Genomic DNA, 17,390 nt, shown 5'->3' with positions numbered 1-17,390 from the left:
AGTACTTTCAGGTTAAAATGTGTAGATTTTAAAGTGGGACTAAACGTATAAGCTCCACCCACAGCCATAGTTCAAACACGGCTGATAAAGTGGGCGGAGTCTGGAGCAGGGGCGGAGTCTGGACGTATAAGGAACAGCGTGATTGGTCAGGTAACGGGTATCCGCATTTCAAACTCCGCCCCTTACAACCAGGCGTTTGTAATCAGTAAAACGCGTGACTTTAATCAGTTTAGTGCTGTGTGATGTCACGTAGTACTTGAAATTACACAATTGCCACTAGAGGCAGCGCACACACACACACACACACACACTCAGGCAGGTTTTGGACCAGAAAGCAGCAAATTTACCTAGTGTGCGTTAAGATTTACACAAAAGTTTTTCTCTCAAACTGAAAAAAACGCTCTGTTCCACCTTGTGATGTCATCAAGTGTTAATACAGGAAGTGCTCCGCTGTGTTTTTAAACTCCACACATTTTCATTTCTAGAATCAATTGGATCGTTTCACCTCTGGAATTGCCGCTTATCTCGACTGAACTAAAGGTAAAAAAGGAGCTGTTAATGTGAAAAAAAACTACCACTTGATGACATCACAAGGTGGAACGTTGCATTTTGTTTGACTCAATGAAACAAAACACAACTCCAGGTCTGTTTTTTGAGGAGGAAACGGCGTCAGAACATGGATTAAATCTCACAAAGGGTCAGTTTTGTGTGATGAACGACCTTTTAAAACTCCGACACACACAGTTTAGTTCCACTTTAAGTTCAGCCGCCATCTTGAAATTGCGTTGAGAACCTCCATTTTGAATTAACAATCGTAATTAATCGTATTTTATTTCTTCTTGTTGTGCGTTTGTACAATAACAGCTCAGTTACTTTACCAAATATCATCTGAAAATGTCGTTTAGCTCCAGACCCTGAGGAGCGAGGAGTGTTTCTGTTCCTCTGCCTCTTTAATAGAAACTAGAGCGATCACGAAAACGACCTGAATTCAGAACGTCCATCAGTTTGAACCTTTGACCTTTGACCTTTCACATTTCCTTCCGCTGTTGTCCATCTGCTCCTCTGAAAAATGTTTTAATAGATTCTATTTTAAGACTGAGGTTTAGTTTGTTTTTCGTCGTTAGCGCTCGTTCGCGTCGCTCACACGCTCGTTCTCGTCGTACCACGTGACCGCGCTAACCAGTCGGCGCTTGAGATTAGCTAGAGCGGACGTAGAGCGTAGCCGAAGCTAACGATTTAAGAGTTTTTTACGACGACACGTGGATTTTGAGCTGAGGAAAAGTTTATGATCTGAAAATGGGTAAAAATCGACACAAAAAAAAAAAAAAAATTTCGTTGTAGTACCAGTGAGTGGCCACTAGTCCAACTCGACACAGCTCTAAGATAACAAACAATACGCTATTCGGTTATTTCAATAGCGCCGTAGCTCTTCTGCTGAGTGGTCACAGGTGGAGGCGGGACGACAGCGCCACCTGCAGTCCAGCTTCTTCAGGACGCTATTGCAGGTGTGCGGCAGTAAAAAGGCCCCCTCGTCCCGGTGAACCGGGACGAGGGGGCCTTTTTACTTCCGCACACCTGATGTTTACCGGCCTGCTCGTCCTGGTTTGGAGTCTTTTTACCGTCACACACCTGAGACACTGTCCTGAAGAAGTCGGACTCCAGGTGGCGCTGTTGTCCCGCCTCCACCAGCATCAGGTCGCCACTGTGAGGCGCTAGTGAGCAGCACAAACTGTCCAGGATGAAAACAAAACTAAACCTTGGTCTAGAAAAATAATTTATTACATTTTGGCCCTGTTTTTTGACTTGAATTGACATATTGTGGAACATTCCAGGCATCGCTATGGAGACTAATGCAGAAAAGTTCCGCAGTGCGCTTTTAAAACCAAAAAAAAAAAAAAAGTCCGACTATCTAGACCTGAATAACTATCTAAATAAGTCAAAGCTACTGAAAGATGCACTATGTAACTTTTCTGGTGTAAGATCTGCCACCTGCTGGTCTCCATGGCGATGTAATTACTTTGCTCAGAATGTTCCACAGTGTGTCTTTAAACTGAAGTTGCATTTATTACATTTTTATCTTTGAGTAGGAGTCGCCCCTCCACGGATCGGACCATTAACTTGACCTGTGGGCGTCACCTGCTCGTCCCCGTGGAGACAGAATATAAATTTAATGCTGTAAAATCTCCATGGCAACGGGCAGGTAGAGGATGCTCCACCAGAAAGTTCCATGATGCAGCTTTAAAACAAAACAGACATTCTGAATTCAGGTCATGGAAACTTGCGTAGTGTTTTGTTTCCAGTGCGTTTCTGAAGCGTAAACATTTGCACACGTGTTTTTTTTTCTTGTGAATTAATCTTTCTCTCTTTCTCTTTCTTTCTTTTTTCTTTTTTCTTGTTCCGCCTCTTCTGTTCCGTGCAGTGAGCATGCCCGCCAGCGAAAACGAGTCCGTAAACACAGACAACGCCCCCGGAGCCGACGTGGAGGGCGAAGCGTGCTGTACGAGGCTAGCGTAAGTACAACCAACCACGCGGCTAACGTCGCTGCTACTTCCTCTTCCTTAGCGCTTCATGCTAATCCCGCTGTGAACCTGTTTAGCTAGCATGTCCTGTACTACGCGAGGAAGATTAGCCTGGTTCAACACTGGTTATGTTTAGATTCTAGACTTGTTTTTGCTCAAATGAAATGCTGTTAATTTGAATGTTGTTTAGTAATTTATATTTTCTACAAATTGCTAACGGTAGCTAACGGATACTGTGGGGTTAATCAAGTGCCTTAGTCTGTACGCCCTTTTTCACGGAGCCGCCCGGTTCGTTCTGATTCTCTGAAAAAGTACTGAGCTGCTCTTCCTTCTTTTTTCACACTCTGAGGATTTAGCCGAGTCTTGCTAAAATAAATCCATCTGTACAAACGGGGCTAAACAAGGACTCCCAGACTTCCCTCACCCCAGACATGTCCTCCAGCTCCTCCGGTGGGACCCCAAGGTGTTCCCAGGCCAGAGAGAGACGCCTCAGTTCAATTAAATTTATTTTTGTAAAGCCCAAAATCACATGAGAATTGATTTCACCAACAGAAAGTTACAAAATCAACAATGAAACAGAAACAGACAAATGGAGACGTGTCTGAGAGCGCCCCCTGTGGTCAGACGCTCCTCCTCGACAATGAAAAACAAAAAAAATAAAACAGTGTGAAAAAGAAACCTCGAGGAGAACCACAGTGAAGGAGAGATCCACTTCCATGGACGGGCTCAGCTGCTCCTGTCGGCGTATTTGTGCGTCAATGCTAACGCTAATGCTAACCTAATCTAAATCTCAAAATAGAACAAAACAACTTTATGAAAATCCATCTTCTAATGACAAGTCCATCGTTTTTTCTGTGCAAAATCACTCATTGTTGATTATAGCGCTATTTGAACATCACCGATTCATTTTAATTCACGTTAGCATTAGCATTAGCTTTAGGACACAAATCCCTACTTCTCTAAACACAGAAGTTTCCTGCGGTGAAGTATTTACATCGTAGCGAAGGTCTTGACACGCCGTCTGTGATCACTGATCCGTAACTCGCCTGATATTTAAATATTGATTAATTTTAGCGCAACTCGGCTAATTTCCAACACGCTGTGAACGGAGCAGGAAGCGCGGCGCTGGGGGTTTTCAGAGAAGCAGAACTAGCCAAGCAGCTCTATAGGTGTTTAAATTAGCATTCATTTAAGATTATATTGAAAAGCTTTTGACTGGTGTGCCAATTCACAGAAATCATGGGAACACGCTTACGGACGCCATTTTGAGGACTTTTGGACATTCAAACAGAAGACACAATGTTCAGTTTTTAATGTGTCGTGTTTCTGAAACCGGTGCATGTTTTTGTGCCTTCGATCTCACACACAAATGAAACGTTTCTGTCTTATAACTTTACATTTCTAACAACACCAAACAGGACGTACAAAACCGTTTCACTTTTTATCTTTTGTTTCCTAAAGAAGTGGGGCATCTGTCATAGTCGTGTTTGAGTCCAGAATCACCTCTAAACCTCTCGTCCGTCTCCTCTTCTGTCCCATTCATGTCTGTGGCGGTGAAGTACGTCCTCCGGCCTGCGGGGGGCGCACCGACGGCTGACTCACCCTCTGCTTCTGTTCTTTATTTTCATTCACAGACACAAGGTCGATCCGTGCACAATAGTGTGATAAACTCATAGCTCACTGTCGCTAGCGGAAAAGTAGAAACGAATCAGTTTTTTTTTTCTTTTCCTGTTTTGTTTTGTTTTCGTAAATTTGACGCAGTGAATCTAACATTTAAAGAACAAAACTAAAACTTATTACTTCTAACTTGATGTAAAAAGAAAGCGTGGGGAAGTTGACCGGGACTTTTTTAATTTTTTTAAAAAAATTTTTAGGGGGCCCAAAATGGAGCCTCTGCCCATTAATTTACATTAGGGGGGCCCATATAAGTCGTCTTGCCCCCAGCCCCTCAAATGTCTGTTGACGCCCCTGTAAATACGGTTCGTCAAAGAAAATGTTTACGGTTTAAGTGCAAATCTCTCGCTCTCACTGTTTATAAATGCAACTGGGCGACCGTGGCTCAGTCGGTAGAGCGTTTGTGCACTGATCCGGAGGTTGGCGGTTTGAATCCCGTGTGAATGTGTGAATGTGTGAATGTGTGAATGTGTGAGTGGTTTCTTGATTTTCTGGACACAGGGCGACTGTCCCAAAAAACAGCGTCTCAGTCTCCAAAACTGACCAGTAACTGACCAATAGAGACTTTACGTCAACTCGTCGTCATAGCAACAGAGTCACATATAAAAGCAGTTATATAAACATGAAATATAAACAGGAAGAAGAAAAACAAAAGGAGTCGACGCGCACATTTTTTTCTTTAAACTGTTTAAAATAGTAAAAACAGAACAGCTGAAGTAGAGTCAGGTCTATGGAGCAAAGAGCGAAAATGAAATGACTCGACTGAATATTTTTTGACAAAGGAAAAAGTGGAGACTTTGAGGATTTGAATGTAAAAATATATATGTCCTCCTCCTCTTTCTCCTCCTCCTCTTCCTCTTTCTCCTCTTCTCCTCTTTCTTTTCTTCCTCTTCTCTTTTCTTTTTCCTCTTTCTTCTTCTCCCTCCTCTCCCCGTCTCTTCTTCCTCCTCTTCTCCTTCTCCACTTTCTCCTCTTCCTCCTCTCCCTCCTCCTCTTTCGTCTGTACCTCTTCCTCCTCCTACTCCCCCCTCTCCTTCTCCTTTTATTCCTCCTCCTCCTCCCTCTTCTCCACATATATTAAATCACCTTCATAAATCCCTGACGTGTTTATTCCTGTTTTGGTCTTCTCCTTCTCCTTCTCCTTCTTCTTCTCCTTCTCCTTCTTCTTCTTCTTCTGCTTTTACCTTAAATGTTTCGTTGAGACAAATTAAAGTTTATCTCATTTTATCTCGTAGTTTTGACATTTTAAACTGAAGCAGAGCCACACTCTCCCTCGTCCACACTCTCCCTCATTCACCGTCTCCCTCATCCACACTCTCCCTCGTCCTCAGTCCACACTCTCCCTCGTCCACACTCTCCCTCGTCCACACTCTCCCTCGTCCACACTCTCCCTCGTCCACACTCTCCCTCGTCCACACTGTCCCTCGTCCACACTCTCCCTCGTCCTCAGTCCACACTCTCCCTCGTCCACACTCTCCCTCGTCCACACTCTCCCTCGTCCTCAGTCCACACTCTCCCTCGTCCACACTCTCCCTCGTCCTCAGTCCACACTCTCCCTCGTCTCTCTCGTCTCTCTCGTCCTTAAATGGAAAACCTGCAGTGACCTAAATGTTAGCGCTCGCTCTGTTAACCATTAGCCGTTAGCGAGCGTTGGCTCGGGGCTGGAGCTGGCACCGCTCTGAAGATAAGAGTGTGTACACCGGGACACGTTGGCACGGCAACAACCCCGGGACAGGACACAAAATGAAGACGAGAGGAGGAGAGGAAGGGTTAGACAGAGGGGAGGACATTATAATTTAACGCCGTAGGACTCACTGTATCTGTTTTGCGGCTCTGTTTTTGTCCGTAGTTGGACGCGCTCCCTTTAAGACACAATGAACTGAAAGGAATTCTGAAGGTTGCTGGTTCAAATCCCACTCTCGACATAAAAAACAAACAAAAAAACGGACAAATCCACTGACCCACAGGTTGACGGTGCGATTTCAGCTCCAACAGATGAACGCTGCTGTTGTTGTTGTGTCCTTGAGCAAGACACTTAACCCCCCTCTTATGTGTCTGTGTGCACTGGTGTATGAATGTGCGAGTGGTTTCTTTGAGCGTTTTTTTGAATGAACGTTAGCTTTAGCATTTAGCATCTTAACCTCACTATTGGTTTAACATCAGGCTAAATGAAAACTTTGAGCTATGACGCCACAATCCTGCGCCATTTAAACACTATTTACCCATCTATACATAATTGTTTTGAGGTTTTTTTGAGTTGTGAGTGAATCTTAATGACGTGCTAATGCTAACGGTGACGTGCTAATGCTTTTGTGAGAGCTAGGAAAGAAAACGTTTAGCTACTTCTACTTCTACCCGTTCTTCCAAGCACTTTGAGATCTAAACCAGGTCTAAACCAGGTCTAAACCAGGTCTAAACCAGGTCTAAACCAGGTCTAAACCAGGTCTAAACCAGGTCTAAACCAGGAGGACTAATCCAAAAAGGTAAAAAACAGATACGACTTGAACTTGACGGGAGACTTTCACCTGCTCCTTCACTCGCTCCAGTCTTCTCTCTGTCCCATGACGTCCTCAGTTTCAGTGTGTTCTTGTTGTTCTTGTTGTTGTTGTTGTTCTTGTTGTTGTTGTTGTTTTTCTGGATGTGTCAGTGATGGGCCGCCAGCTCCAGACGCCATTTTGAATCTCAGGCTCCAGTCAAACGTTGGCGTGTCCAGCACTGTGTCCATCACGTCTGCGTCTGCGGTGATTTGAGCCACAAACGCCTGACCAAATCACTCCCCCGTGTGTGTGTGTGTGTTGGTGTGTGGGGCGTGTGTGTTGGGGTGTGTTGGTGTGTGTGTGGCGTGTGTGTGGCGTGTGTGTGTGTGTTTGTGTGTGTGTATAATCCATTCTGTTTTCTGTGTTCCAGAAATAGGATCTCCAAATCCAAGTTCAGGTTAGTACATGTTGTTTACCATGGTCCTCCTGCTCTTCGTCCTCCTCGTCTTTCTCTTCTTTCTCTTCTTCCTCTTCTTCTTCATCCTTTTGAACCTACCCCTCCTCCTCCTCTTCTTTCTCTTCCTCCTTCTCCTTTTCATTCTCCTCTTTTTCTTCTCTCCTTCTCCTCCTCCTCTGTCTCCCCCCTCCTCCTCATCTCCTCCTCCTCTTCCTCCTCCCCCCTCTTCCTCCTCCACATCTCCTCTCCCTCCTCCACATCTCCTCTCCCTCCTTCTCCTCCTCTCTTCCTCCTCCTCACCTCCTCCTCTCTCTCTTCCTCTCCTCTTCCTTACATTTTCCTTTTCCTCCTCCACCTCTCCTCTCCTTCCTTCTTCTCTACTCCTCCGCTCCTCCTCCTCTTCCCCCCTCCTCTTTTTCTTCTCTCCTCCTCCTTCTCCTCTGTCTCCCCCTCCTCTTCCTCCTCTCTCTTCCTCCTCCTCACCTCCTCCTCTCTCTCTTCCTCTCCTCCTCCTCACCTTTTCCTCTTCCTCCTCCACATCTCCTCTCCCTCCTTCTCCTCCTCTCTTCCTCCTCCTCACCTCCCCCTCTCTCTCTTCCTCTCCTCCTCCTTACATTTTCCTGTTCCTCCTCCACCTCTCCTCACCTCCCCCTCTCCTCTTCCTCCTCCGCTCCTCTCCCTCTTCCTCCTCTGTGTTTTCAGTCTGTGTTTGTGGCTGTATTGACAGAAGCCCTTCTTCTTCTTCTTCACCTCCTCCTTCTTCCTCCTCCTCCTCCTTCTTCTCCTCTTTCTAAAACATGGGTGAAACTCAGACTTTAAAGCTCTACAGTGACACATTCAGGTCTGCATGCCGTCGTGTCTTGTGCTGTTGGACTTTTACATGTGAAATGTGCCGAGGTTCATTTAAACTTTAGATTTCGGGTCAAAATATGAAGAAAAACTGCAACAGAAACACAAAAATCAAAGTTCTAACGTGTCGTGCCATAACAGGGCTGCACAAAATAAGAAAAACCACGTTGGAAATGTTCAGTCTGTTTAAATCTAGAATGTTATCGTTTTCTATTTAATAATTTACGTCGATCCAAAGCAGTGATTTTGATCTGAAGGAACCGTGTGAATTAAATATGTTCATTTAATTATTAAACGGGGCAGATGACACGAGGAGTATCCCTAAAAAACTGAGAAAAACCAAGGACTCGAGACGTTTAACGGACATGACGTCAAAACAAAATGGCGGCGGGTTTGGGTTCCAACATGGCCGACGTCCTGCTGTGTCAAACGTCGGTCCAGTTAAGTTGGAGTTGAACATTTTTGCGATTCCCTTTTTTTTTAAACCATTTTTCACCAGGCTGATCGTCACTATTTATCGCTCTGGAGTATACGTCAAAAAATGCGTAATAACGAAGAAAAATACGCGGTCGTCAGGTTGTTACCGTGACAACGATGTGAAATTATATACGCAGGTGCAACTTATATGTGGAATATAAACACCGCCGGACAAACTATAAAAATACGGTAAATATATACGTTGATTTAGTAACGATTTTTGAACGTCAATGTCTCTGGACGCTGTCAAAATGGCGGCTGATTTTTGATCCAATATGGCTGACTTCCTGTTCATCACGGAGCTCGATCACCGCTCCAAAGTTTTTAAGACTGCACATCTCTTCTCCCATAGGGGTCACTTCTAGGTGGCGCTGCGGAGTCAGTTGGAGTCAGACGTTCTCGCGATTCCCGTTTTATACCGTTTTACGCGTATTTAAATATATAATGTTCTATTTAATAATTTATGTTGAGCCAAAGCGATTATTTTAATGTGAAGAAATTCAGTTTGAGTTATATATTTTGATTTAATAATTAACCGCGGGAAATTGACGTAACGAGTTTCCCAAAACGCTGATAATTTTTTTAACGTAAATGTCGCTGGACGTAATCAAAATGGCGGCTGATTTTTGATCCAATATGGCCGACTTCCTGTTCATCACGGAGCTCGAAAATCATCTCTTCTCCCGTAATGGTCACTTCTAGGTGGCGCTGTTGAGTCAGGGTGAATTTTATACGGTTTTACGCCACACTGATCGTCCCAATTTAAATATATAATGTCATTTTTAATAATTTATGTTGATCCAAAGCGATTATTTTAATGCGAAGGAGCTCAGTTTCAATTATAGATTTAAATTTAATTATTCAACGAGAAATCTGATGTCATTTTTATGGGCAATGTTAGATTTTTTTATACATATTTTGAGCATAATTATGAGTTTGAAGTATTTCCGAAGGGAAGCATGGCGCCGATATTGAACATTTTGATGGATCACATATCGGTTCCAAGATATCGGTCGAGTCGATATATCGCATTTTGGTTCATAAACTGGTGAAATAAGACGATTTACTGCAGAACGTTGGTACAAAAAGCTGTCCTGGAGCTACTTTAAATGATAAATAACTGTTAAAAGTATCATTTTTGACCAGGAAATCCATTTTATTTCAGTCTCCGGTCTATTATCGGTTGATATCGAGACTTAAAACCAAAAAAATCGACATCGAAACGTAAAAAAACTGGATCCTTGTTTGCCCCTTTTTCATTCTGTGAGCTCATAATTGTTGCGTTTTATTTAATTTATTACGTAAACATCTGATTATAGTCGTGTAAGTTCAAACGTGGTCATATTTTGTGCGGCCCTCTTTTATAAAAACATTATATTTCTCTGTTTTCCAGTGCCTTAGGTCAATCTAAAAAAAAATTACAATAAAATAATAAAAAAGTCCTCACTTTCCGTTTGATTTTCTTTCATCTTCATTCACAGCAGACCAGGTGCACGGCTGAAACTCTCTGCCACGTTTCCCGTTCGTTTCTGTCACGTCTGACTCTAAGCGATGTCCCGTGTTGTCTTTATCCCCGTAGTCGTTACTCGCGGCGATGGAACAGGCTGTTTAGGAGGAAGTGCCGAGCGGGCGTCAAATCCCAGGTTTTCTATTGGCTCGTCATCTTCCTGGTTTTCCTCAACACGTTAACCATCGCCTCCGAGCATCACCAGCAGCCGCAGTGGCTCACGGACGTCCAAGGTGAGAGTCTGACACGGACACGACGATTATAGACTGTTAATGTAAACGGACACAGCTAACCTGCTAGCGGCCGCGTTTTAAACAGGAAGTGAGCGTGGAAGCTCCATCGACTCTGGCTCCAATTCACTTTCTATTGAAAAAAACGTCGCCCCTGCTGCTGTCAGACTTGTGATTTTGGTCTTAAATGTTCGTATTAACCCGCTGTACATGATCCTGGGGTTCATTTTTGAGTTTATTTTTACATTTTTTATTTTTTTTAGTTATTGTTTTTTTTTATTATTATTATTTGCTTTTATTTTATTTTATTATTATTATTATTATTATTATTATTATTTATTTTAGTTATTTTTAGTTATTTTTGTTTATTTTTTTGTTTATTTTTCATTTTTTTGTAAAACTCTGTACCTGCTGCTGTCAGACTCATCGTTTTGGTCTTAAATGCTTGTATTAACCCTCTACATGATCCTGGGGTTCATTTTTGAGTTTATTTTTAGATTTTTTATTTTATTTTTTTTTAGTTATTGTTTTTTTTAATTATTATTTCCTTTTATTTTGTTTTATTATTATTATTATTTATTTTAGTTATTTTAGTTTTTGTTTTTTGTTTTTTTTTAGTTTATTTTTCATTTTTTTGTAAAACTCTGTACCTGCTGCTGTCGGACTCATCGTTTTGGTCTTAAATGTTTGTATTAACCCTCTACATGATCCTGGGGTTCATTTTTGAGTTTATTTTTAAATCTTTTTCTTTTTTTTTCTTTTTTTTTTCTTTTAATTTTTTCTTTTTTTATTTATATTATAATATTTTTGTTTATTTTTTATTTTATTATTATTAAGTTTTGTTTTGTTTTTTTTTAGTTATTTTTAGTTATTTTTGTTTTTTTTTCCTTTCTTTTTTTACCTGTCCTCTCTCTGTCTCTGCTGCTTCAGACTCATTCTGGTCTTAAATGTTCGTATTAACCCTCTACATGATCCTGGGGTTTTTATTTCACTATTGTGTCTGTAAATCAAGATATGAACATTAATAACAGACAAATCAGGTCCTTCTTTCCCCGAGGTCGCTCCTGTTAGCGTTAGCAACAGGTTTGATTGACAGCGTTGCTAAGCTCCCGCTCTGTGCTAAACTAGCGGTGTGGACGGGAAGGGGCGTTGGCTTCAACAGCCTCACTCCTGATTGGCTCTTTGGTTGCTATGACACTCGCGGTCAGAATTCCAAATATAAAACTCCAAATTACTCCAGATTAGCCGCTAGATCTGTTAGCCTCGATGACACTTACTTAGTCAACTTTTTCATATAATCATTTTATTTTCACTCCTTGCACATTTTTGGTTATTTTTTTGCTATTTGAGAAGATTTAAGCTGATAAAAAAAAAAAAAGATCAGCAAATTTGTCAATCAAACCTGTTGCTAACTCTCGCGGCAAAGAAGGCACCTGATTCGTTTGTTATTAACGTTCATATCTTGAGCCGAACGCTACGGGTGACGCCACACTCTCGCCCGTCTCCATGGAGATGCTGTTGCTTTGCCTGGAATGTTTCAGCTTATGGCATTAAACTACAACATCTTACATTTATTTAACTACAGGTGTTTACCAAAAAAAAAAAAAAAAAAGACTTCTCGTGTTCGTATTTTAAGCAGGCGCCGGCTTGTTTCTTGGCGAGTCGGCGTCACCCTCTGGCCTCCATGGAGATAGATACGATTAAAGCCAAACTGTGGGATTTTCTAGGCAAAATAATCAAATCTAAACTGGGATGCTATAGCTAACCGTGGCTAAACCGCGCTCTGATTCTGAAGGTTTAAATAGTTTTTATTCTCCTGACAAACCTGTTTTTTCCTGATAAATCACCTGCAGTGCATCTAAACACATGAATAATAATAATGTCGTTTTAGTGTTTTTATCAAATCTTGCTTTTTCTTTGCCGTTTTCAGATATCGCCAACAAAGTTTTGCTCGCGCTCTTCACCGGCGAGATGCTCCTGAAGATGTACAGTTTAGGACTCCAGGTAAAAATGCGCTTTATCTTTATATTTCACTTGTTTTTTACGTGTTTTTGTTTTAATTACGAACACTGTTTTCACTGTTCGGTCCAGGCGTACTTCGTGTCGCTGTTCAACCGCTTCGACAGCTTCGTGGTGTGTGGAGGGATCCTGGAGACCATTTTAGTGGAAACCAAGATCATGTCTCCTCTGGGCATCTCGGTGCTGCGATGTGTGCGGCTCCTCAGAATATTCAAGATAACACGGTAAAAACACACGAGCGGCGTTCTCTTTACGATAACACGAACGCACAAACGCAACAAGGGCGTGGTCATGGTCAGGGCTACATTAGCTGGAGGATTTGAGCTTCCATGTTTTGGGGTGATGGGAAAAACCAGAGCGCTCGGTCTGGTCCTGGATTCTTAGATCGTTTTTTGGAGCTTCGAAGTCGGTTCTAAAAAATTCAAATATTAAGGCATTTAAAGGCAACACAGAGGCTAACCAGCTGCGTGCTAACCAGCTACGTGCTAACCAGCTACGTGCTAACCAGCTACATGCTAACCAGCTACATGCTAACTCACATCTATAACACGGTTGTTTTAAAACAGAGGTGTCAAACACATTTTTACCGAGGGCCACGTCAACAAAATGTCTGTTCTCAAAAGGCCAGAGGTAAAATAAATCTAACAACTTTTTTTTTTACTTACTAATTAACTGTTTCTATATTTATTACTTATTCAAGTTACTAATATTGTATGTATTTGCCTAGATGTAAAAATATGGCTGTGTAACTGCGTATGTCCTGATAAAATGACATTTTAAGACCTTCACGCCTTTTAATTTACTCTGTCGGCCATGTAAAATGATGTGGAGGGCCACATTTGGCCCACGGGCCTTGAGTTTGACACATGTGTTTTAAAGCGTCCGTATGACGCTGTTTTCTGATCTGGTCTAATGTCGTTTCCTCGTCACACACAGACCTGGAGTTGTGTTTTGTTCCTGCACATTTAGGCTGAGTTCTTCTCTCAAACTGAAAACACTCTGTTCCACCTTGTGATGTCATCGTGTGGCGATACAGGAAGTGCTCCACTGTGTTTTTAAACTCCACACACCTTCATTTATAGAATCATTTGGATCATTTCAGGCCTGGAATTGCCATTTATCTCTTCTGAACTAAAGGTAAAAGGAGCTGTTCACTTTGAAAACTACCACTTGATGACATCACAAGGTGGAACGTCGCATTTTGATGTTTGTAGATGTCACAGACGAATAATAAAGTGTGACTCAAACATGTGAATGAAACAAAACACAACTCCAGGTCTGTTTTTGACGCGTTAACCACATCAGAACATGGATTAAAGCTCAAAAGAGTCAATTTAAGTCCAAAAAACAAGTTTAAAATGATTCGGTGAAATGTTTTACTCACGTAGCCGTTTACGAAGTTTCAGATTTGAACTAAAACTCTAGATCTTGTCGTCGCGAGCTGAACGAGCCGTCAAACTTTTAATATTCTTTTTTTTTTTTGGGTAAAATCTGTGAGAAAAGTGAATGTGAAATGCGTTTGTGTCGTCGTTGGCGCTCACAGCTCTATTATTATCCCACAGAGGTTATTCTCAGTCCGTGTTCTAATAGAAATGGCGGCGTAATCGCTTAAATAAATGGCGTTTAGTCGTTGGCGTCTCGTTTTTAAAGGGTCATGACTTTGACGTTGCGACTCGCTGCGTCGGCGCCGAACGAAGCGGCTCTGACAGTTATAATCAGCCTGATGTATTATCGTTTAATATAGGGCTTTTATTATTCATTTGTTTTATTTATTCAATATTTTACCTTCTCATTTCTCAAACCCGACCATTAGCGTGGACGAACCCGCCGGCGCCGATCGAACCCACGCCGCGCGGTTTCAACTCGTTTTTCTTAAAGACGAGGGGATTTTGATGAACTTTTTGGAGTTTTCTGCCATGTTTTAATGTCGTTCCGTCGGCAAAAACACGTCTGAACAGGTTTTAGGGTTTGAGTAATCTAGCGATCTCTCCCGGGCCGTATTCAAATCCTCTTTACGGTTCGTTGTATGATTCTGTACAAAGCTCCGCCCACAAGCCTACATCACCCACGCTCCGCACGTGACACAAAACTGGACACTATGACGTAACAAACCTGGTGTGATGTGCACCAGTTTCATTAGTGCGATGCAGCTGATGTGCTCTGAAGGGGGAGGGGCTTAGCACAGAGAGTACTTTAATACTCCGTAGAAGTAAATACCTCCTCTTTAATACCCCACAGAAGTAAATACCTCCTCTTTAATACCCCGTAGAAGTAAATACCTCCTCTTTAATACCCCACAGACGTAAATACCTCCTCTTTAATACCACATAGAAGTAAATACCTCCTCTTTAATACCCCACAGAAGTAAATACCTCCTCTTTAATACAGTGTAGAAGTAAATACCTCCTCTTTAATACCCCGTAGAAGTAAATACCTCCTCTTTAATACAGTGTAGAAGTAAATACCTCCTCTTTAATACCCCGTAGAAGTAAATACCTCCTCTTTAATACCCCACAGAAGTAAATACCTCCTCTTTAATACCCCGTAGAAGTAAATACCTCCTCTTTAATACCCCACAGAAGTAAATACCTCCTCTTTAATACCCCACAGAAGTAAATACCTCCTCTTTAATACCCCACAGAAGTAAATACCTCCTCTTTAATACCCCACAGAAGTAAATACCTCCTCTTTAATACAGTGTAGAAGTAAATACCTCCTCTTTAATACCCCGTAGAAGTAAATACCTCCTCTTTAATACAGTGTAGAAGTAAATACCTCCTCTTTAATACCCCGTAGAAGTAAATACCTCCTCTTTAATACCCCACAGAAGTAAATACCTCCTCTTTAATACCCCGTAGAAGTAAATACCTCCTCTTTAATACCCCACAGAAGTAAATACCTCCTCTTTAATACCCCACAGAAGTAAATACCTCCTCTTTAATACCCCACAGAAGTAAATACCTCCTCTTTAATACCCCATAGAAGTAAATACCTCCTCTTTAATACCCCGTAGATATAAAAATGTTCCATATTCATGCGTTCTTGTGTCTTTCAGATACTGGAACTCCTTGTCTAACCTGGTGGCGTCTCTTCTAAACTCCGTTCGCTCCATCGCTTCCCTGTTGCTGCTGCTCTTCCTCTTCATCATCATCTTCTCGCTTCTCGGGATGCAGCTGTTCGGAGGGAAATTCAACTTTGACGAAACGCGACGGAGCACTTTCGATAACTTCCCCCAGTCTCTGCTCACGGTGTTTCAGGTGAATTTAAACTTTATGAAACAGAACAACACGAATTATTATGTTTTTGTTTGTCCCCTGAGTTTTTACGAACAATTAATCGAGTTGAAATCGTAATTGTAATGGAAAAATGTTGTTTTAGAGCAGTTTTACACCTAAACAATGCATGGGATAACTGTCTAGACTTTTCTCTCAAATAGAAACTTACTTTTTAAACATATAATTTAAATCAAATCACAATATTTGCCAGAAAAATGGTTAGTAATTAAAAAAATGATGCCAAATAATGAGTGATTTTATTCAAGTAAATTTGAAATAAAAGGTACTACTGCTGGACATAACGTCTGATTTAGGTTTTATTGTTATCTCAGACCAGACAAAATCAAAAATATTCTGCAAATTGTGGTAATCCCTTCAAAATAAAGTCAACAAATGTCTTTCAGGGCAAATTACAACCAAAACAAACTCACCAGAATGTGTATTACTGCTAAAACTGAAGAGAACATCACTCTGTTACGTCCAGTTTCTTCTAAAAAATATGTAATAAACTCATAGTAACTCCTCCTCCTCCTCTTCTCTGTTCTCAGATCCTCACAGGAGAGGACTGGAATTCCGTCATGTACGATGGGATCATGGCGTACGGCGGCCCGTCTTTCCCCGGGATGTTGGTCTGCATTTATTTCATCATCCTCTTCATCTGTGGAAACTGTATCCTCACATTTATACATAAGGATTTCAGATTCTCACGGCTTATTTCAGTTCATTATAATATGTAGAACTTGTATAGAGCAGCGTCTGCAGTGATGACGTCGCTGTATCGTCTGTCGTGGTGAAGAAGGAGCTGAGTCCAAAGGCGAAGCTCTCGATTTATCGTCAATCTACGTCCCTCCCCTCACCTACGGACATGAGCTCTGGGGAATGACCGAAAGGACGAGGTTGCGGATACATGCAGTCCAAAGACGTTTCCTCCGCAGGGTTGAGGGCGCTCCTTTAGGGTTAGGGAGTCCCGGAGTCACACGGGAGGAGCTCGGAGTAGAACACCTTGTGGAGGAGCTGGAGGAAGTGTCTGGGGTGATAAGAGGAAGAACATGGATGACTGGAGAAGTGCACAAAGTAAAGCTCCAGTCAAATGAATCTCATCGACGCTGGAGCAGGTAAAGCGGCGAATATGGAGCAGAGTTTAATATTTGAAATTCGAGTATGGCGACCAAAGAGCCAATCAGGAGCGAGGCTGATGAAAGGGAGTGTCTTAGCAACGCTGTCAATCAAACCTGTTGCTAAGGGAAAGAAGGACCTGATTTGTCTGTTATTAATGTTCAGATCTTGATTTACAGACACAATAGTGAAATAAAAACCCCAGGATCATGTAGAGGGTTAATACAAAGCAGGTACAGACAGAGGGGTGTCGTTTTTTCAAAGCGCCATATAAAAACGGACGCTGTTAGCTTGTCCGTCGTAGCGTACTCGTGCTGTTGGCTACGTGAGTTCGGTTGGCGGGTCACGTCTGCTGTGAGTTACAGCTGGACTTTCATAATAATCTTTTAATGGTTGATAAATGCACTTGACTCGTGACCAGACATCCTCCTGAACGTCTTCTTGGCCATCGCCGTGGACAACCTGGCCGACGCCGAGAGCCTGACGTCTGCTCAGAAAGAGGAGGAGGAGGAGAAGGAGAGGAAGAAACTGGCCAGGTAATTTAATACATCCAGAGAAAACGAATTATCATTTTATAAACTTGATATAGAAGTTCAGAGCACTTTTTGTCTTTGTTTTGTCTCTGTTTTAGACTGAGAATCATACGATACTTTATGATACAAAATGTGTGATGCATGTCCTAAAGCTGCACTGTGTAACTTTTCTGGTGTCTGGAATGTTCCGCAGTGACATTATACTTATATTTTGTATTTATTTGGTTGTATATGTTGGTAGAGTCAAAAGTTTGGAC

At 41.9% G+C, this 17,390-nt stretch overlaps 1 protein-coding gene across 1 annotated transcript in view; it reads left to right on the top strand.

Annotated features, from left to right (window-relative positions):
- Positions 1-17,390, top strand: part of cacna1c (calcium channel, voltage-dependent, L type, alpha 1C subunit) — a 316,373-nt gene that overhangs the window by 233,013 nt on the left and 65,970 nt on the right. The window contains exons 12-19 of the mRNA XM_055225600.1: positions 2,420-2,510; positions 7,101-7,127; positions 10,033-10,193; positions 12,121-12,194; positions 12,282-12,433; positions 15,265-15,466; positions 16,033-16,153; positions 17,022-17,136. Of these exons, the coding sequence (XP_055081575.1) occupies positions 2,420-2,510; positions 7,101-7,127; positions 10,033-10,193; positions 12,121-12,194; positions 12,282-12,433; positions 15,265-15,466; positions 16,033-16,153; positions 17,022-17,136 (943 nt within the window). The remainder of the gene's footprint in view (positions 1-2,419; positions 2,511-7,100; positions 7,128-10,032; positions 10,194-12,120; positions 12,195-12,281; positions 12,434-15,264; positions 15,467-16,032; positions 16,154-17,021; positions 17,137-17,390) is intronic.

This window comes from Periophthalmus magnuspinnatus, chromosome 12, assembly GCF_009829125.3.
Source record: "Periophthalmus magnuspinnatus isolate fPerMag1 chromosome 12, fPerMag1.2.pri, whole genome shotgun sequence".
Taxonomy (NCBI): Eukaryota; Metazoa; Chordata; class Actinopteri; order Gobiiformes; family Gobiidae; genus Periophthalmus; species Periophthalmus magnuspinnatus.
The sequence above is the reverse complement of the archived record's forward strand: the minus strand, read 5'-3'. Positions and strand labels throughout refer to the sequence as shown.